This window comes from Pan paniscus, chromosome 1 (genome assembly GCF_029289425.2).
Source record: "Pan paniscus chromosome 1, NHGRI_mPanPan1-v2.0_pri, whole genome shotgun sequence".
In the NCBI taxonomy this organism is placed as follows: Eukaryota; Metazoa; Chordata; class Mammalia; order Primates; family Hominidae; genus Pan; species Pan paniscus.
The window spans coordinates 137,682,817-137,704,190 of NC_073249.2; the positions used below are offsets into that span (position 1 = coordinate 137,682,817).

Below are 21,374 nucleotides of genomic sequence, written 5' to 3' on the forward strand. Positions count from 1 at the left end.
CCCAGCATGAGCTCAGAAAATTGTCGCAGTTGCTCATTGGGTTCTCCATAGAATGTGACCCAGAGCCCACCTCAGATGCCAGAATGGGCTAGATCATAAGGACCTGCCCTAGGAAAAATAAAAGCCAAAGATAGAACACAGCAGCGTGATTTCTGTCAGTAACCCAGGCTGTGCAATGTGATAAACTAGCCTGAATTAACCAGGGTTTAGGACCCACATGAATATGGCAAAATGACCACATCAAACCACTAGTTTCCAGTCACTGATTCTGGTGGTGTTTCACCACTGTTGATGCATGTTCTGAATATGGGACCACCATTCCAGTGTAGCATGTAGACAAGAGAACTACTGCTGTAGCTTTATAAAAGCACCTTTGCATATGTTCAGCAAAATTTCAATCTGATGAAAGCACTGTGTTCACTGCTCAAGCTACAGAGCAATGGACATGTTCCCATGGCATAAGATGGATCTTGCATTTTCCCTATTTCACCCAGAGAAATGGGGTAATAAAATGATAAAATGTGTGACTCAAGCAGTAACTAGACAAAGATCATCAGGAAGGACTACAGGATGACACTCCTGTCTAACTGATATGGTTTGGCTCTGTGTCCCCACCCAAATCTCACCTTGGATGGTAATAATCCCCACGTGTTGTGGGAGGAACCTGGTGGGAGGTAATTTAATTACGGGATCAGGTTTTTCCCATGCTGATCTTGTGATAGCAAATACGTCTCATGAGACCTGATGGTTTTATAAAGGGGAGTTCCCCTGCACACGCTCTCTTGCTTGCCGCCATGTAAGATGTGCCTGTGCTTCTCCTTTGCCTTCTGCCATGATTTTGAGACCTCCCCAGCCATGTGGAACTGTGAGTCCATTAAACCTCTTTCCTTTATAAATTACCCACTCTCTGGTATGTCTTTATTAACAGCATGAGAACAGACTAATACACTAAGAAAATCCATTTTGACATTAAACGTGGCACTGCAATTCATGCTGGGAAATACTGAGCTGGGAGGAGGTGGGGGACCAGGGAGTTTCTTGATTGGGCTGCACCTTCAAAATCCCAATCTCAGTATATCCAATCATTCTTTATCTATTTTCCCACAGGAAAGTACTCCCCAAAGGTGGTTGTGATCTGGGCTACAATGGCACCATAATAGGGCCTCCCAATTCAAACCTGGAGGCAATGCTACCTTCTGGTGCCTCTCAATGTGGATGGAGAAAGGAGCAACAGAATGTTGAGGAACCAGCATTCCTCTGATCACACCTGGGATTCCAGGCCCCTCAATACAGCTGGGTGATATTATAGAATATAACAAATGTGTTCAACATGTGATCCTCTTCCTGAATTGGACAACCAAGGCCAAAGGATTTGGGTCAAGCAATAAGGGCAGCATGTCCCTGCAGAAGTTGTAACCTTAGGACTCAAATAGACAGCTTGAGTGGCTATCCCAGGCAATCCTCACCCAGATAATTGGATAAGAGCATCTGCAGCCTTTGAAGGTTTGTGGATCAACAGTAGAGTGAGGAAGCACTAATCTTTCCTCATCTCATTGCTGCAGAAGCCTCTGCCCTGCCTGGCATAACAACACCCTGAAGAGAATCAGCACAGCTATGGAGAGAGGAGATAAACTCAAACAATGCTGGATTTGTCATCCCAGAGTGAAGACTGTCTTGTCCTACAATCTTGTTGTAAGAGAATGACTTGTACACAACAACTTGGATGTTCTTCATGCTTCAAGACCAGTAAGTCTCACTGAACTCACTCGCCACCATAGTGATAGATAACTGAATAGCCTTCAGTTATGTGCTGGCCAAACAGGTAGGTATTGCCAACACTTGTTGCTGTTTATACCTTAATAATTTAGGGAATGTAGAAACTGAATTGGAGAAGGTGGGGTGCTCAACTGGATGGTTATTAGCTGTACACCTGCATTCTCTCTACACTCATTTTTTTTTACCTCTTTAGTTGGCTTAATCCAAGCACTCATGTTGTTGGTTGAGGACCATATTCTAGGAAGGCCTGATTATCCTCCTGGGTCTGGTTCTTCCAGTGAACCTGATGAAGTGCTGTCTCAAAATGACAAGGAGGCTCTGAAAGCAAACTGCATGCATACAGGTTGTTCAGAGGCACAGCAGACTCAAACCCAGCTCCATCTTTCAATTTGAGGCAGGTAGTGGTCTTGTCAGATTTAATAGGTTTTATCTGTCATTACAGTGTCCCAGCAGGGGTCAGGGGAGGGGTGGACTATTGGGAAAGGTGGTCTCATGTGCACAGTCTTTCAACCCCTTCATGACCACATAAGAGTGGCTTTGGGCCTGGGACACTTCCTTACAGGGTGATAAGGAGCCCTCATAGCCTTTTGATGGGCATATCACTGTGTTCGGGAGTGTGTCTCTCTATTCTGGTCTTGATAGATGCTTTTTGTTCTACTTAAAGTGTGTATGTCATATAACACCTGGCCACCCTCACTGTTATATCTATTCCCAATAGGGACAGAATGGGGTGCTTTACCTGTAGCACAAGATGACTGTGTACAGACCCCATCTCCTTGTATTGGCTGTGGAACAAACCCACCGGCCATAGGCACTATTAAAGCTGATCTTGCACTATTTCTATGTGAGTGAAGAGTTGTTCCATCTAATACCTATGTGAGTCATGTGTCTCTTGGCAATTACAATACCTTGCAAACCAGGCAGTGGGAAGACATCTGGGGACTGCTGCTCCTGATGGTGGGCACTCTTATACACTTTTCTATCTTCCACTTAGTGGGACTCCTCCCCTGGAGGTGGTAACAGGTGTCATTTTCTTGACATTAATTTTATGTATCAACTTGGCTAGCTTAATGTGCCCAGTTCTTTGGTAAAACACCATCTAGATGGCACTATATAGGTAGCTTTTAGATGTAATTAATATTTAAACTCAAAGCAGACATTGAGTAATGCAAATTACCCTCTATAATGTGAATGCGACTCAACTCATCAGTTGAAGATCTTTAAAAAGACAAACGTTCTCTAAAGAAAAAGGTGTTCTTTTCAAGACTGAAATGTAAAAATCCACCCTGGGTTTCTAACCCGCTGCTTTGCGAATTTTGAACTGAAGACTGCAACATCAACTCTTACCTGAATGTCCAGCCTGCAGGCCTGCCCTCTGGATGTCAGACTTGCCAGCCCCACAGCTGATCCAATTCCTTAAAACAAATCTTTCTTTGTCTCTGTCTCTTTCTCTTTTTTTTCTGTCTGTCTGTCCCTCCTCACACGTACACACCTTCACACACACACTTCCTCGGGAGAACACTGATTAATATACCATAATTATCACAGAAATTAGGCACCTGTGTCATGGGAGAGGCAAGGATTTTGAGCATTCTCTATGCTGATGAAAATAAAAGACACAGCTGAAATATCTCCAGGAATTAGTAATCTGTAATCTGGAAACTTGAGGAAAGGCAATTCTCATTATAAAGCGGTAGAGGCCAGTCATGGTAGTTTATGCCTGTAATCCCAGCACTTTGGGAGGCTGAGGTGGGAGGATAGCTTGATACAGGAGTTTGAAACCACCCTGGGCAATATAGTCCCCCATTTCAAATAAAAACAAAACTTTAAAAAATAAATAAATATGTCCTTTGTAGGGACATGGATGAAGCTGGAAACCATAACTCTGAGCAAACTATTGCATGGACAGAAAGACAAACACTACATGTTTTCACTCATAGATACTGTGGCCTCGTGAATAGGAATGTGGGCTCATACATCAGGATTGAAAATAATGCATGAAGATCAATTAATCAAAGAAGTCTTGGATAAATTCCTTAATTGTCATGAGCAAACATATGATTAAGAATTTCTGAACACTTTTACTCATCTTTCACAAGAGGATCTTGTGTCCAAAAGGGGAGTGTTTGGAACTGATTCTTCAGAAAACATTTTTACCTAAGCAAAAGTTACTCATAAAAATGAAGCTAATGACTACCATCTTAGAAATAAAACCATTTTTCTTCGTACTTCATCACAATGTTTGGAAGAACAGGTAGACAATTTCCTAGATTTGGAAGATTTGGACATGGATGAAGAGATTAAACCCCAAATAAGTGAGGATTTGCTGCTGCTCCCAGGAGAAGTGGAGTAGGATGTAAGCACCAGCATTCCTTCCTGTATCCTTCTGTGGCCCAGCCTCCCACCTGTGAAGTGAAGCCAAAGCCTACTGTAAAAAGAATGGACAAACAGATGGAAGAGATATGTGGAGATGAAGCTCAACCCTTCTCACTTGATGAGGAATTCGATTATGACAATGTGACGCTAACCTCCAAGTTTAGTCCTGCAGAGACAGAGACCATCAAAGAGCTAGGCAAGCAGAAGAGAAAGGACACCAGCCCAGACTTACAGGAACCCTGTGACTGATTCACAGAGGCATTTTTTTGTGTGTTTATTTTAATTTTGTTCTTATTCAAGTAACATTAGAATAAAAAATAATCCAACTATAAAAAAATAAAATAAATAAATAAAAGTGGCAGAGAACTTGGCCAAATTGTGTTCCAGTGTTTTGTGGAAATTAAACCTTTTGATGATATTTAGCTGAGGGGATTTCTAAACAAAGAATTAAAGGTACAGCCAGTTTTCTTCTTGCTACTGTGATAAAATGAAAGGAGACAGATAAATGGAAGAAGAAACAACTAAGCAACTAAAAAAAAGTAACACTTAATGATTTGGAAGATTCTCAGCCTATCCAGATAGCATGCTCTGGACACAGTGACAAGGGGGTGGCTGGACAATCATTTGCTAAAGATATTAGGCATGTGACTCATGAATCCAATCAATCGATCTCAGTAGAAGTCAGTAATAGAGATGTAGTTAGTCAGAAATGATCTGTAGAAGACTTTTTCTGATGGTGCAAACCCTTGTAAATTGCACAAGATTTTTGAGAATTTTACCCAAGCAGAAACATTGCTAGTCTCGAGGAAAAGAGACAGAGACAGGATGAAGTGAAGGAAGAATAACTTTGCAGAGCCACGAATGTAGAGTCCAGCTGGGCTGCCAACATGGGCCCAGAGGACACAGGCCCAGGAGATGGAGCTATCTTCTCCTTGGCTCCAGAAAGTGGAGCTACCACCCAGGCCTGAGAAGGTGGGGTTGTTGCCTGGGTGGGCCTGTAGGATCAGTCCACCACCCCAGTGTGGGCCCAGAGAACAGAGCAAGGTGGCAAAGAGGATGATTCTCAAGCGTCAAAATCTAATGGAATTTGTCATGCTATGTTTCTGACTTGCTTGGGATACAAGATCCCCTTCCTTCTAATTTCTTTCATCTGAAATGAGAATGTCTATCCTTTACCTGTCACCATTGTATTTTGGAAGCAGATAACTTGTCTGTTTTTCCAGGTTCACAGCTGGAGATGAACTTCTCCCCAGCATGATTCATACCTGTAATCTTACCCATTCTTGATTTAGATGAGATTTGGATTTCGAGTTGATGCTAGAATGGGTTAATACTTTTGAGGATGTTGGGTTGGGATGAATGTATTTCTTATGTGAGAAGGACATGACCTTTGTGGGGACTGAGGAAGGAATGTGGTATTTACTTGTGTCAGCCCTGGAAAACAATGAGAAAAGATGTTTGCCCTGTTTTATTAATTTTTCATTGTTTTATAATAAAGTTTTAACTAATCTAGTTCAAAATGCTGCCAGAATCAGAAGTCTCTTGTAATTATTTGTATTTTCTATTCAGAATAATAACAAGTAAATAATTGATATTAGAATGAAATCCAGTACCATTGCTAAAATTATGAAACAAGCCCAAGTGAAACCCCTAAGCTTACTGCCTCTTTATACAACACATTTATCTTATAGAAACAAGGATTTCTTTCAAGTCACAGAACCATCAAAATGAAACCTAACATGATAGAATGACAATGATGATGACAACAACAGTAACAAATACAAGAGTAACATGGGCTCATATTCACTAAATCATGTTTTGAGCATTTTGAGTTGGGATTTCCATAGTTGTTCTATGAGATCAAAAGGCTGCGATGCAAAGAACCAAACTCATATGTGCTGAATGACAACAAAGTAAGCACTTTTAAACATGGATTGCGTTCAATCATTCAATAAATGAACATTGACCACTGACCACATGCTGGACACTAGGGAAAGGTGATGTCATCAGCAAAACAGCTATGGTTCTTAGATGTTTTTAGTCCAGAAAACAGACATTAACAAGTTGTCATATCAACAAATATGTTTTAATTTCTGATAAGCATTGTAAAGGAATAGCACAGAATGTCACAAGTAAATGTAGAAAAGTGACCTAATTTAGATTAGCAGGTCAGAAATATTTCCCTGAGGAAAGCAGAGTTGAGGTTTTAGTGAGTACGGTTTAGTCAGGAAAGGAAAATGAGTGCCAGGCAGAGGGATTTTGTGCAAAGTTCCTGATTAGGGAATATCTTGGCATGTTTGATCCAGACTGAAAGTTCATGTAGTGAAGCTGAAATAGACTGGGTTTAGAGAGGGACAGGCAGGAACCAGATCATGTAGAATCTTGCAGGCCATAGTGTGGAGACAGGACTTTTGCCTAAGTGCAATAGGAATATTTTTAGACTTTTGTGCAAAAAAGTGACATAATTCAATTTATGTGTGTGTGTTTTAAATCACTGAGTCAAGCACATGGAGAATGAATTGAAGACCACCGAAAATGATGACCAAGTTATTAAGTCAACCCTGGGAAGAGGCCTGTCTTCAGCTTCTTATAATGATAAACTTGTTTGTACAAACATTTTTAAGGGCTGAGTGCATGGCACTTGAAAAACAACAACAAACAAGGAGGTGCTGGAAGTCTAAAATAATGATGTTTCTCCCTTATTCCCTCCAAATTGTATATGCTTTCAGACATTATGCTTTAAAATGACCTAGTGTAACGGTTTTGCAGCCAGAAAAGTAGCCTCTTGGGCCAATTCAAGTCTACTTAAAACATTTCCTGAAATATAATTCATATTGAAACTGAAAGCAACAAAGAGCTACCTACATACTAGGCTCGATTCTAGGAAATCAGTTGCTTTTCTGTTCTAGAAAAACAAAAACATGATTTTTTTAAAAAAATCTAAACTTGCAGCACACCACATAAAAAAATTATGCAAGGATAACTAAACCACTATTCTGTTGGGTGCTTCTGCAGACACTCTTTAGATATCACATTCTTCCATTGGGGCCACCTGTGCTTCAAGGTCCAGACAAATTTTATGGCATGTGCAGCTACTGCTTAGATAGGAACTTTCCTAGACGTCTCAAAATGTCTATTCAATTTAAACCCTATGCTTCTGTCTTCCTGTGGTACATTTTTCCACAGAGTTTCCAAAGTCCAGTGTCTGCACTATTTGCAACTGTCATTGTTTTGGCAGACAGTCTCCTCCTCTCCTGCAGCAAAATAGCTACTGAAATAACATATTATAAAAGGTAAAGCTGAGTTTTATTATTTGAACATTTGACCCCAACATGCTTAGACAGGGAAATGCTCATATTTGTAAAACCTCATGATGTGTCTATTGGAGCGGACAGAGAAAATATAAGGATTGAAGTACTAGAGGAAACCTAATAACAAATTATGCCAAATTGCTCTGTGGGAGAATTTTTATTTGCTCCTAAAAGCAAAGTAGTGGGTAGGAGGAAAGAAGATAGAATGAGGAAGAGGATAGAGTGAAGGTAGAAATGCGGAAAGGGGATATTCTTCAGTATAGTGAGAGCTTGAGGGTCCCCTCAATTTGTGATGGGCAAAGGAAACATAGGAAAAACACGGCTGCCCATATGCATATCTTCAGTAAAATCTATTACACCCATATGTGCTTTTTTGATTGTCTTCTATTTGAGAGTGAAGGCTACAGAAGGTGCTATATCCTGCTTTCTCAGATTAAATAATTACCCCAACCATCAGAAAATGAGGTCACTTTCATCATTACTACAATAGTCGTACAGCAAGAATCGGCAGTGAGCCAGCGTGGTCTCAGCATGCCCTTGAAACCACCCAAATATTACAGGAAAATAATGAGAATCAGTCCTCAATTTGCTTTTTTTTCCTTTGGGAGGGCATGCAGTTTGAGACGGTATGCTTGAGGTAGAAAATATGTTTTGTTTCAGTAGATGACTGCTATGGTTTGGATGTGGTTTCTGTCTGTCAAAGCTCGTGTTAAAATTTGATCCCGCATGTGGTAGTGTTGGGAATTGAGGCTAGTGGGAGATGTTTAGGTCATGGGGGCAGATCCCTCATGAATAGATTAGTGACTTTCCACTGGGGCCAGTAAATTCTCACTCTTGCAGGAGTAGATTAGTTCCCAAGGACGCAGGTTGTTAAAAAGAGTTTACCTTCCTCAGTATTTCTTCCTTGCTTTCTCCCTCCCCATGTGATCTCTTTGCACACACTCACCCCTGCTTCTTCTTTCTTCCATGAATGGGCATAACACAAAGCTCTCATCAGATACATCTGCCCAACCTTGGCCTTTCTAGACATCAGAATCATTATCCAAGTAAACGTCTCTCAATTGTTTTTTAATAAAACAGGGATTCTGCTGTAGCAACACAAACAGACTAAGACAGTGACTATGTCTTCGTCACTAAGGCTGTGGAAACCTCACAATCATGGCAGAAGGCAAGGAGGAGCAAGTCACATGTTATGTGGATAGCGGCAGGCAAAGAGAGAGCTTGTGCAGAGAAACTCCCTTTTTAAAACCCCTCAGATCTCATAAGACCCATTCAACTATCATGAGAACAGCAAAGGAAAGGCCTGCCCTTATGATTCAATTATCTCTCACTGGGTCCCTCCCACAACACGTGGGAATTCAAAATGAGATTTGGGTGGGGGACACAGCCAAACCATATCATTTCACTGCAGCCCCTCCCAAATCCAGTCCTCACATTCAACACCAATTATGCCTTCCCAACAGTAGCCCAAAGTCTAAACTCATTTCAGCATTAACTCAAAAGTCCATAGTCCAAAGTCTCATCTAAGACAAAACAAGTCCCTTCCACCTATGAGCCTGTAAAATCAAAAGCAAGTTAGTTACTTCTGAGATACAATGGAGGTACAGGCATCGGGTAAATACAGCCATTCCAAATGGGAGAAATTGGCCTAAACAAAGGCGCTACAGACCCCATGCAAGTCCAAAATCCAGCAGGGCAGTCAAATCTTAAAGTTCCAAAATGATAACCTTTGACTCCATATCTCACATCCAGGTCACGCTGATGCAAGAGGTGAGCTCCCATGGTCTTGGGCAGCTCTGTACCTGTGGTTTGGCAGGGTACAGCCTCCCTCTGAGCTGCCTTCATGTGCTGGGATTGAGTGAAGCTTTTCCAGGCGCATGGTCCAAGCTATCAGTGTATCTACCATTCTGGGGTCTGGAGGATGGTAGCCCTCTTCTCACAGCTCCACTAGGCAGTGCTCCAGTAGGGACTCTGTGTAGAGGCTCTGACCCCACATTTCCCTTCCACACTGCCCTAGCAGATGTTCTCCATGAGAGCCCCACCCTTGCAGCAAACTTCTGCCCAGACGTCCAGGCATTTCCATACATCCTCTGAAATCTAGGCAGAGGTTCCCAAACCCCAATTCTTGACCTCTGTGCACTGGCAGGCTCAACACCACGTGGAAGTGGCCAAGGTTTGAGGCTTGCACCCTCTAAAGCCACAGCCTGAGCTCTACATTGGCGCCTTTTAGCTATGGCTGGAGCAGCTTGGAGGCAGGGCATCAAGTCCCTAGGCTGCACACAGCATGGGGACCCTGGGCCTGGCTCAGGAAACCACTTTTTCCTCCTAGGCCTCAGGGTCTGTGATGGGAGGGGCTGCTGAGAAGACCTCTGACATGCCCTGGAGACATTTTCCCCACTGTCTTGGGGATTAATATTAAGCTACACATTACTTATGCAAATCTCTGCAGCTGGCTTGAATTTCTTCTCAGAATACGGGATTTCCTTTTCTATCACATTGTCAGGCTGCAAATTTGCTGAACTTTTATGCTCTGCATCCCTTATAAAACTCAATGTTTTTAACAGCACCCAAGTCACCTCTGGAATGCTTCACTGTTTAAAAATTTTATTCTGCCAGATACCTATATCATCTCTCTCGAGTTCAAAGTTCCAAAATCTCTAGGGCACGAGCAAAATGCCACCCATCTCTTTGCTAAAACATAACAAGAGTCACCTTTGCTCCAGTTCCCAATAAGTTCCTTATCTCCATCTGAGACCACCTCAGCCTGGATTTCATTGTCCGTATTGCTATCAGCATTTTGAGCAAAGCCATTCAACAAGTCTCTAGGAAGTTCCAAACTTGGTACAGCAATTAGAGCATTGTGTTCAGAGAAGAATTTATGGCCAGGGCTCCAGTGCCTCAGAGGTGGGCTCTCATGAAACAAGCCAGGGCCAAGTACAAAGAGGTGGTGAGATGCTGAGATGCTATTAACAGTATATGGACTCAGAAATGGGGGACACAGAAGCCCATTCATAAGACATGGCTACTCAGTGGGTTATAGGAGCTCAGGAATTAGGTAGGAGTCAATTTGTTGATCTTGCAGAACTACAGTGTGTTGGTCTTCAGAGGCTGAAGTGTTGTCTACAAGTCACAGTGTACTTTGAGAACAAATAGTGGCCTGAGAAAGAGACTGGGGCCAACTGACCCAGCTAGAGAAAGTTCAGGTTGAGGAAGGGAACACAGCAGAGCAGGGCTTTGCAGTGAGATCACCTATTCAATATCCCCTTCTGCAGACAAGGAAACTTAAACACTAAATAGACATTTTCTAAGAAAAAAATATTTTTAGCATTTGTAATGTATTTCCAAATACATTACCAGGTGTTACTTAGGTTTTACCATACTTTTACTGCCATCAATAATGATCATATGTTTTTGTATTTCTCTGTCAAGAATGTCATGTATCATAAACTATACAAGTTCTTCATTATTAGGAAAAGTATTTATTTTGCATGTATCTATAAATGGCATTTTTTCTTTACATAAAATTCGACCAGGTATGGTGGCTCACACCTGTAATCCCAGCACTTTGGGAGGCCGAGGTGGACGGATCACCTGAGGTCAGGAGTTTGAGACTAGCCTGGTGAACATGGCAAAACCCCAACTCTACTAAAAATACAAAAATTAGCCAGGCAAGGTGGTGTGCACCTGTAATCCTAGCTAGTAGGGAGGCTGAGGCAGGAGAATCACTTGAACACTGGAGGCAGAGGTTACAGTGAGCCAAGATAGCACCACTGCACTCCAGCCTGGGTGACAGAGCAAGACTCCATCTCAAAATAATGATGATAATAATAATAATAATAATAAAATTCTACATCACCAGATCATGTTTTCTATAGCATTAGGGATGAGAAGCTTGATACTCCTTACATTATAGGTAAATAATAGTCCATTGGAAAACTTTTAATTATTTTTGGACTTTGGAAACTGCACCAGGATAGATATAAATATCTGTCTTTTAAGATAATGTTCTTATGGTATTCTTTAATTATTTTTGGGAATCCTTTTGCTTCTATTCCTCCATCTGGAACTCCTATAATGCAGATAATGCACCTCCTGGATTTATTCTCTGTGTGTTTTCTTTCATGGTGGGTCTATATTCATTTACTATGCTTTTGAGGAGAATTTCTTGATCTAATTTTCTTAACATTAATCAGTTTTGAGCAGCATTCATTCTTCTCATTCAGTACCTGTTTTGATTTTATATCCAAATAATTGCATCTTTTCATTTTTGAGACCAGATGATATGGTTTGGCTGTGTCTCCATCCAAATCTCGTCTTGAATTACCACATGTTGTGGGAGGAACCTGGTGAGAGGTAATTGAATCATTGGGGTAGGTCTTTCCTATGCTGTTCTCATGATATGTGAATAAGTTTCATGAGATCTGATGATAATATAAGGGGCAGTTTCCCTGTACAGGCTCTTCTTTCGTCTGCCGTCATGTAAGATGTGACTTTCACCTTCTGCCATGATTGTGAGGCTTCCCTAGCCACATGGAACTGCAAGTCCAATAAACCTCTTTCTTTTGTAAATTGCACAGACTCAGGTACGTCTTTGTCAGCAGTGTGAAAACAAACTAATTCACCATGTTAGTGTTCACAAGATGTTCCTTTTATCAGGAGAGACTTCTCTTTTAATCAGAGCAAAGGTACATCTATTCTCATATAGGATATGACTTAAAACTCCTTAAATAGCTGTCCTGCTCCCAATATGATCTCTTCTTCAGTTTGGCAGATTTATCCTGATTGCTTAGCTTAGTCAGGATCTTCTGAACTACTGATTTACTACATGTGTCTAAGTATATATTTGTATGTTTGCTTGACCAGTCTTCTCATATCATTAAGAGTCCAAATCACTTGTCCTAAGTTGAGGAAGCACCACTATATTAGCTTGGTTTAGGTGCACACCATTGTACTAGTGAACTGTGATCAGCGGGGAGATGATCTGTTCGAGACTGTAACTGAGTTAAGTCTCTACCTTGAATTTGTGTCATATTTTACAAATATTGAATATACCACAGGTCATTTGTTTACTCACCTATTTGTTAATTCATTTAAACAGTATTTGTTAAGTATCTGTTTTATACTATGTAGTATTTGAAGTGCTAGAGATAATAGCAATGAACAAAACAGGTACAAAGACCCATCACATGAAACTTTCTAAAGGAGCTATAGAGGATATAAATAAATAAATAAATCAGCAAAATACATCAGATGATGATAAGTCCTATGGAAAAAAAGAGGGGAGAAATAAAAATTTGAGTCAGAGGAAGAGAGAAGTTTATGAATTTGAGTGTTCATACAAGATACCATACACCATTGATGGGAAAACATTTGAAAAAAGAGAGCGAGTAGCAGTATATATCTGAAGGAAGAGTTTTGTAAGTACTATGAATAGCATGTGCAACATCTTGGACAGGACAAATCCTGTCAAGGAACAGCAAGAAGGCAGCAGCATGCAGTAGGAAGTGAGGTGCAGAAGAGGTCAGGAGAAAGATTTATTAAGCCAATATTAAGACTTTCGTTTTTAAGGATCTTTTAAAGATTTACAAGTCATTGGGAAATTTGGGGCATTGCAATTACGTTATCTAACTTACGATGTAAAAAGAACCACACAAAATGCTGAAATAGAGAAGCAGAGAGTCATATTGGCGTTTCCTGTAATCATCTCAATGAGAGATAATGGTGACATACTGGAAAGGTGGCAGGAAAGGGGCCAAAAAGTGGTCAGAGTCTGGGTCTATTTTAAAAGTAGAGGTGTCACTTTATATATATTACATATATATAATTATATTATAAATAATATATTATAATTATATATATTATATATTAAAATTATATATATTATATATATAATTAGATAACTAAGTACATAGATGTCCAGTATGGAATCCAAATTGTTACTAGAAGTGAAATAAATTGCAAACAGAAAGTAGAGTAGGAATAAAAGAATACCATAAGTTCACTTTAATAAACTTGATTAATATTGGTATTCTGATATATAAAATAATAAATTCCTGGTTGTCTAGCTTTAATTTCCCTGAAAGCGTAGCCTGAAATGCCCATAATAAAGGCTTGCTTGTAGATGGCTTAATTGGGAATATGATTCTACGGAGCAGAAATGAGAAATAGAATGAAACAGGGAAGGAAGGAAAGTCAATCAAAGAATGGGTTATCAATTCAGCACTGCTGTGATAGAGATGTCAATTCAAATGGAGTCTTGAGAAATGTTACAGAACGCATTTCAGAACCATTCCCCCAACAAGTTGAGAAAGGAAAGAATTTATCCATCAGCTCTCATCTTTTATTGATAAAGTTTGGCTTATGTTTCAATTTTTGAGAGAATGAGTGCTAAGTGTGTTTTAGTGTGAGATCTGTGCTGCAGGATCTGAAAAGCCTCATGGCAAGAAACAAACGCCACAGGGCACTGGAGTGAAGGAAAGTGCTCATCAGCATGAAGCTTATCCCAGCCCATGTAGGACTGGTTCCAATAACAGAACCTGGAGTGTGAAGTAGATCCATGATACATTTGAAGTGGTATACAAGGAGTGCTAGTACAGTCCAACTCATAATACCATTCAATCCACTTGCCCTCTCCAGTGGGACAGCCCATCATAGAATCTCTTTCAAGGTCTTATCAGCTGGGAATTGTTGAGATTTAACAAAAGGTTAGTAGGAAAAACTATCTCCTGCTTACAAGAGCAGATTTTGAGACTTTGATTGATTGTTTTTATGAAGACATCTGAACTCTTTAATTATAGGGGTTTGAATATTTTTTATGGCATGTGTCATTGAAAAATTATTTACATAAGTTCTTGGGGAATAGGTGGTATTTGGTTACATGAGTAAGTTATTTAGTGGTGATTTGTGAGATTTTGGGGCACCCATCACCACAGCAGTATACACTGTACCCAATTTGTAGTCTTTTATCCCTTTTTCATCTGCCTCTTATACCACTTATCTTAATCCTTCCATGCTGCTGTAACAAAATATCACAGACTAGGTCATTTATACATCAGAGAAATTTATTTTTCACAGTTTTAGAGGCTGGGGAGTCCAAGATCAAGGCACCAGCAGATCTGATGTCTGGTGAAGGCTCACTCTCTGCTTCCAAGATGGTGCAATGTATGTGTCCTGACATGAGGAAAAAGGCAAAAGGGATTAGGGCACCCCTTTCAACCTCTTTTATAAGAACACTAATCCTATTCGTGAGGGTGGTGTGCTCATGATGTAATCACTTCTTAAAAGGCCTACCTATTAATACTATCACTTTCAGTATTAAGTTACAGTGTATAAATTTTGAAGGGACACATACATTCAAACCATAGCACCACTTATTTGAGATTTCTTTAATCCTCAGGCAGCACTTTGGATGTTGCAATTTGTTTGTAAACTGAGCCAAACCTCACCCTAAGAAGTTTAAACCCTTAAGTTACCTTCATTTTTTTTTAACTGTGGTGGTTGCTGCTACTGTGGTTTCATCGTTTGAAAAACCAAGCGATGCCCTGTGGTTGCTGCTACTGTGGTTTCATCGCTTGAAAAAAACAAGCGATGCCCTGTGTTCCAAAAAATTAAAAACAACTCTAGTTCCTTATTGTGGTCGAGGTAAATTATACTTACCCATGCTCTGGTTACATATTGCTACTTATAAATACATCAAAATTTAGTGGCTTTAAATAAAAAATATTTTATTGCAGTTAACTACAATATTGTATAACACATACAATGATTTCATTACTATGCCAGTCAGAAACTCAGGTTAGGCTTGACTGGGTGACGCTTTAACTCCAAATGGTTCCAGCTGCAGATCCTGGGTATTTCGTTAACAGATGCACTGATTTTGTGGGCCGGGATGGCCTCACTCACATGTCTGTGGCCTTGTTGACAATGGTTAGAGGCTTGAGCCCATTTGTGAATATCAACTATAGTGCTTACATTTGGTCTTGTCTCTTCAGCATGACAGTCTTAGGGTAGTTGGACTTCTTACATGGCAGATTAGGGACCCCAAGGAACATTCATAGCTTATTATTTTCTTTTTCCATGGCTTTTTCAGGCAATTAACAAATGTCAGCTGACTCTAACATCCTTATAATTACCAAAGACCCATATACCGTTTAAAGGCCCACAGCCTAACCCAACACTTCATTTTCCACTTGCGTCTCATTCCAGTTCACCTACATGTAAGAAGTTACCATCTTTCCATTTATTACTGCCAGTATAGACTTTATGGATCTTTGGCCAATTAGTGATTCACTCTAAAATTCCAACCCTGTGGAGTTGCGTGCCAGGATCTCCATTACCATCTGTCTTATTCTATGTTCTCCCAAATTCAGAGCCTGGGAGAAAGGCCTGGCTAAAAAGAGTTTTCTTTAGAAAAATGACCCTAAAAGAAAATATAAAGAAACAGGAGAGAGGATCAGGGAAGTAAAACAGGAAAGGAGGATAGGCCAATGAAATAATGTTATTGATTTGGTCACCACTGTGGGTCACCGCTATTCCATTTCACCACTGTTCTCTAAAACATGTTATGAGAGGCACGTCAGAATGGAACACACAGAAAACAAGAAAGAAAGGCATTTCCTCATTGGCTTCTATCATGCATGATAACTTTCTCACAGTTCTGTGTTGTACATGAAAAGGTGTTGAGCAAGTTCTTGCTGGAATACTAGCTGCAGAAGCATCGAAAATATGAAGCACCAACCCAGTGATGCCTGTGCAAAGCTGCTGAAATGGTGATGTCAGCAGAGGATGTAGTAAGATATGAGGCCAGTGGAATTTTGAAAGTGTATACAAGAAGTTTTCAACATACCTGAGAACATAACTCCAGGCATAAAATTATCTGTTCTAATTCCAGTGTTTGGGTTTTCCTACTTTTTTGTCTGAAAATATCTTTACTTTTAGTTTTAATACTAATTAATTTTTACAATAGTTAGAATTTTAGTTGGATTAGTTTTTGTTTATTTTTATTCACAAAAATTTTATTAGTATAGATTTAGGGAGTACGAAGGCAGATTTCTTACATGCCTGTATTGTATAGCAGTGGAATCTTGGCTTTTACTGTATCCATCACCCATATAGTGAACATTGTACCTAATAGGTAACTTTTCAACCCTCTCCCCACTTCTACCTACCCATCTTCTGTAGTCTCCAGTGTCTATTATTTATAGAAACCAAATTGAAATACATTGCTGCTGCAGCTAGGGATGGCCCCCAAAAATATTGTTGTGAAATGTTCTCTGTGGACAGATTTTAAACAGTTAACAGGTAAGCAATTTTGTGTAAAGGAAGAAGTGGCCTGAAGTAAGGCTATATACAGAATCTTGAGCAGTGGAGAATGGTTTATGTAGTTGACCTTGGCACAACTGTAGGATCAGAAATAAACAGGTCTGTAGGTAAATCTATAGGAATGAGTGCATAAAGTGTGTGGATCTTTATGTCTTAAGTCAATGTCAACCAGAGCATACAGGTTTTAGAGAGACACTGAACAAACCAGGTGGCTAAAATGACTTATCCAGTAGATTTGAGCCAGGCTTTATCCTCAGCTACCTAGTGTTTGCACAGAACAGATACGGTAGCAGGGATGAAATCTTTGCATGGACCCATCAACCTGGGCTTCCTCTCACCAAGGCCAATCTCACTACATGTTAAATATTGGCCCAAAGACAACAAAAATTGACACTGAGCCTTCAGTATAATACCACCCTTCAAGAAGACCAACCAGACCACTAGATGTCAAGGTGATCAAATCAGTCCTTTTGCACCTTGGAGGAGTCTGTGATTTTTTTTTTTTTTTACTGAAATTGACATAAATTCTGGGTATGGATATTCCCCTGTTGAGAGTGGTTCAGCCAGCACCTATTCGAGGACTTGCAGTGTCTGTTTAAATGTCATGAAATCCTACTAAACATCAGCTTAGAGAAAGTTTTGAAAGTTTTACTTTACAATAAAGAGGCACAACAATGCGAATGTAACCATGGAATCCACTAGTCCTTATACATCATCGAAAAGCTGCCAGCCTAACAAAACTGGAATGGCCAGTAGAGACCATTGTGGGGTTGGGGACTGTCATTCAATATGCAGTATATAATTGGATAACTAAAGGATATTATATGCTAGCTGGAATATATGAGCCTGGGAACCAAAGCGTTAAAGTAGGAGTATTCTCCGTTGAATTATTTGTGAATTTGTGATCCATTGCCTAGTCTGCTGGACTAGAGGGCCAGTTCTCAGGGTGAAGTTAAGCAGTTTTTCTACCAGGGGTCATAGTAAAGTTCTACTAAATCTGAAACTATAGCTGCCACCTGGTCATTTTATGAATTTCATGTTTGTAGACAAGCCAGCAGGCAATTAAAAGGATTGATCTACTGGCAAGCTTAAATGATTATGGTTTCTGTGAGGAAATAGTACATAATGGAAGCAGGGAGGAGTATGGCTGGCACTCAAAGGATTCCCTGGGATACTCTTGGTGCTTGCATGGCCTGTTAAGATGCACTGGAAGTAACTACAGCCTTATTAAAGCACAGAAATAGGTCTTCTGGTTTCTCAGAAATGAAGAAATGTTTCTCTCCACCGAGAAGGCAACCTAGACAAGGAGAACTCCTGATCAAGTATGAGCAAAACCTAGAATGGGTAATAGAGGAGAAGATCTTGAATATCAGTTAGGATCACAAAATCAGTTGCAGCAAAGAGGACTATAGCTTAGACTTTCCTATTGTGTGTGTGTGTGTGTGTGTGTGTATATACATATATTTAAACTAACGACCAGCCACAAAATTGAAGAAGCCATTAAGGAAAGGTTGATCTTTGCATAAGATAGGGGCAATATGGATGGGATACCCACAACATCTGTGAAGGCCATCTCCCTTTATCACTCACCCTTGCACATTCCAATGGCATCTCACTGCAAACATCAGAGATCCTTCATCTAAGGATTTTTTCTCAGCCCACACGTGGGCCAGGTCAGGAGTGCAAGGGGGTTATGCTTTCAGGACCAGTCTTTATCCAGAAATGAAAGGAAGTTGGAAGAAAAGTACCCCAGGTTTCTAACCCACCCAAGAGGGAAATTGGAGGCAGATTTTACATTGTTTCCTAGAGTTACCTGAGGAGATCTAACTCCTGGTTCCCACAACAAAACCTGCTAGATATGTTCCCAGTCACTGGCTTCATTCCGTTCCAGTTTTCACTTTCCCACTGTCCTACCCCGTTTCTTATGAGCACCTTCAAAATAAATATCCCTTGCTCACAAATCCTTGTCTAGGAACTAAAGCTCCAAAACTACAGCCTAACAGCCACTCTGTTCATTGTAAAATAAAGATAGAAAAAAAAATTGTCTTGTAGGATTGAAATCAGGATAATATGAGATATTTAGTGTCCAGATCTTAGAATCCATTTATTAAAAAGGGACAATAATAATGATGATGATTATGATGATTCACTCAACAAACACAAAAGGACTACAATAAAGTGCTTGGGTTTCAGTCTTAAGATCCATTTATCAGTAGCTCTGTGATTTTGGGCAAGTTACTAAATCTCCCTGTGTCCTAGCTTTTGTAAAATTGGGAGAAAGCATTTGTTGGGAGAATTAAAATAGAATAATCCACACAAAGTAGTGAAACCTGTCCAGGGCATTACAAATGTCTAATAAATAATATCCTTGTTATCATTCATCATGTACTAAGTGCCAAAAACTTTGTCCTTGCCTGTGAGTGAAAGTTCTCAGCTACTGAACCTACTGCGAAAGTAATAAACTTAGTCCTGTGTGAGCAGCTCTAACATTTCACAACAATAGACCTCAAAAATCATATGAGCTCTTCCCCTGGCCTACTCCCAAACTGGAGATGAATGTCAACGTATTTCAAGCTAGGTTTGAAATACCACATACTTTGAACAACTGTGAAAGATCTCAAATTTCTCTTCTAGTAACAACAACAACGGAAGCAGGGAGGAGTATGGCTGGCACTCAAAGGATTCTCTGCAGTTTCTAGGAAACATGCAGTTTCAAAGAAGTCAGGTCAAATACATCCAGCCTATCTACACTAGGTAACAGTTGGGCAATTCCCTTTGTCATCTGGCTTAGTCACTGAATTTCCTTTTTGGTTTCTATTTCCTACAGAGAACTTTCAAAAATCCCCCTTTCTGTTATTCCATATTTTGTATTCAAATTGTCTCCTTTTTCGAGCAGGGAAAACGGGGTGGGAAGAACAAAAACCCCAGGACTGAGTGAAGAAAAAGTAAATGAGAAATCACCACAGTGAAAGTAAAAGACGAGAGTTCGAACTCAGCAAGTTCTCATCGAAGCAGCTTTCTTTTTTCTTTTCTTTTCTTTTCTTTTTTTCTTTTTTTTTTTTTTTGAGACAGAGTCTCGCTCTGTCGCCCAGGCTGAAGTGCAGTGGTGCAGTCTCGGCTCGCTGCAAGCTCTGCCTCCCAGGTTCAAGCCATTCTCCTGCCTCAGCCTCCCGAGTAGCTGGGACCACAGGCGCCCGCCACCATGCCCAGGTAATTTTTTGTATATTTTTAGTAGAGACGGGGTTTCATCGTGTTAGCCAGGATGGTCTAGATCTCCTGACCTCGTCATCCACCCGCCTCGGCCTCCCAACATGCTGGGATTACAGGCGTGAGCCACCGTGCCCAGTCCCTCATGGAAGCAGTTTTCTTACTAGCTCTAAAATACCTCTTCTCCCGATTTTATAATCAAGTAATGAGAGGTGATGGCGTGCTGGCAGCCCTCGCAGCCCTCCCTCGCTCTCGGTGCCTTCTCTGCCTGGGCACCCACTCTGGCGGCACTTGAGGAGCCCTTCAGCCCTCCGCTGCACTGTGGGAGCCCCTTCCTGGGCTGGCCGAGGCCAGAGCTGGCTCCCTCAGCTTGCCGGGAGGTGTGGAGGGAGAGGCAGGGGTGGGAACTGGGGCTGTGCCCGGTGCTTGAGGGCCAGCGCGAGTTCTGGGTGGGCTTGGGCTCTGCGGGACCTGCACCCGGAGCGGCCCCAGGCAGTGAGGGGCTTAGCACCTGGGCCAGCAGCTGCTGTGCTCCACTTCTTGCAGGGCCTTAGCTGCCTCCCAGTGGGGCAGGGCTGGGGACCTGCAGCCTGCCATGCCTGAGCCTCCTCCCCTCTCCCCCTCCCCACCTCACCCCGCCATGGGCTCCTGCGCTGCCTGAGCCTCCCCGACGAGTGCCGACCCCTGCTCCACAGCACCCTGTCCCATCCATGGCCCAAGGACTGAGGAGTGCCAGTGCATGGAGCAGGACTGGCAGGCAGCTCCACCTGCCGCCCGGTGCAAGATCCACTGGGTGAAGCCAGCTGGGCTCCTGAGTCTAGTGGGAACTTGGAGAATCTTTATGTCTAGCTAAGGGATTGTAAATACACCAATCAGCACTCTGTATCTATTTAATCTGGTGGGGACTTGGAGAATCTTTATATCTAGCTAAGGGATTGTAAATGCACCAATCAGCACTCTGTATCTACCTCAAGGTTTGTAAATGCACCAATCAGCACTCTGTATCTAGCTCAAGGTTTGTAAATAGGCCAATCCACACTCTGTATCTAGCTAATCTAGTGGGGACATGAAGAACTTTTGTGTCCAGCTCAGGGATTGTAAACGCACCAATCAGCACCCTGTCAAAACAGACCAATCAGCTCTCTGTAAAATGGACCAATCGGCTCTCTGTAAAATGGACCAATCAGCAGGATGTGGGTGGGGCCAGATAAGAGAAGTAGCCAGCAGTGGCACCACTGGGGTCACCCTCCAGGCTGCGGAACCTTTGTTCTTTCACTCTTTGCAATAAATCTTGCTGCTGCTCACTCTTTGGGTCCACACTGCCTTTATGAGCTGTAACACTCACTGGGAATGTCTGCAGCTTCACTCCTGAAGCCAGCGAGA

The 21,374-nt window shown here is 41.3% G+C and overlaps 1 protein-coding gene and 1 pseudogene across 1 annotated transcript in view; both read left to right on the forward strand.

Moving 5' to 3' along the window:
* The window catches only part of GBP5 (guanylate binding protein 5), a 175,979-nt gene that overhangs the window by 139,621 nt on the left and 14,984 nt on the right, over window positions 1–21,374 (forward strand). The window contains 1 exon segment of the mRNA XM_055116368.2: window positions 1,563–1,746. Within this exon segment, the coding sequence (XP_054972343.2) occupies window positions 1,724–1,746 (23 nt within the window). The 5' untranslated portion in view covers window positions 1,563–1,723.
* LOC117974624 (intraflagellar transport-associated protein-like) lies at window positions 3,405–5,612 on the forward strand (annotated as a pseudogene).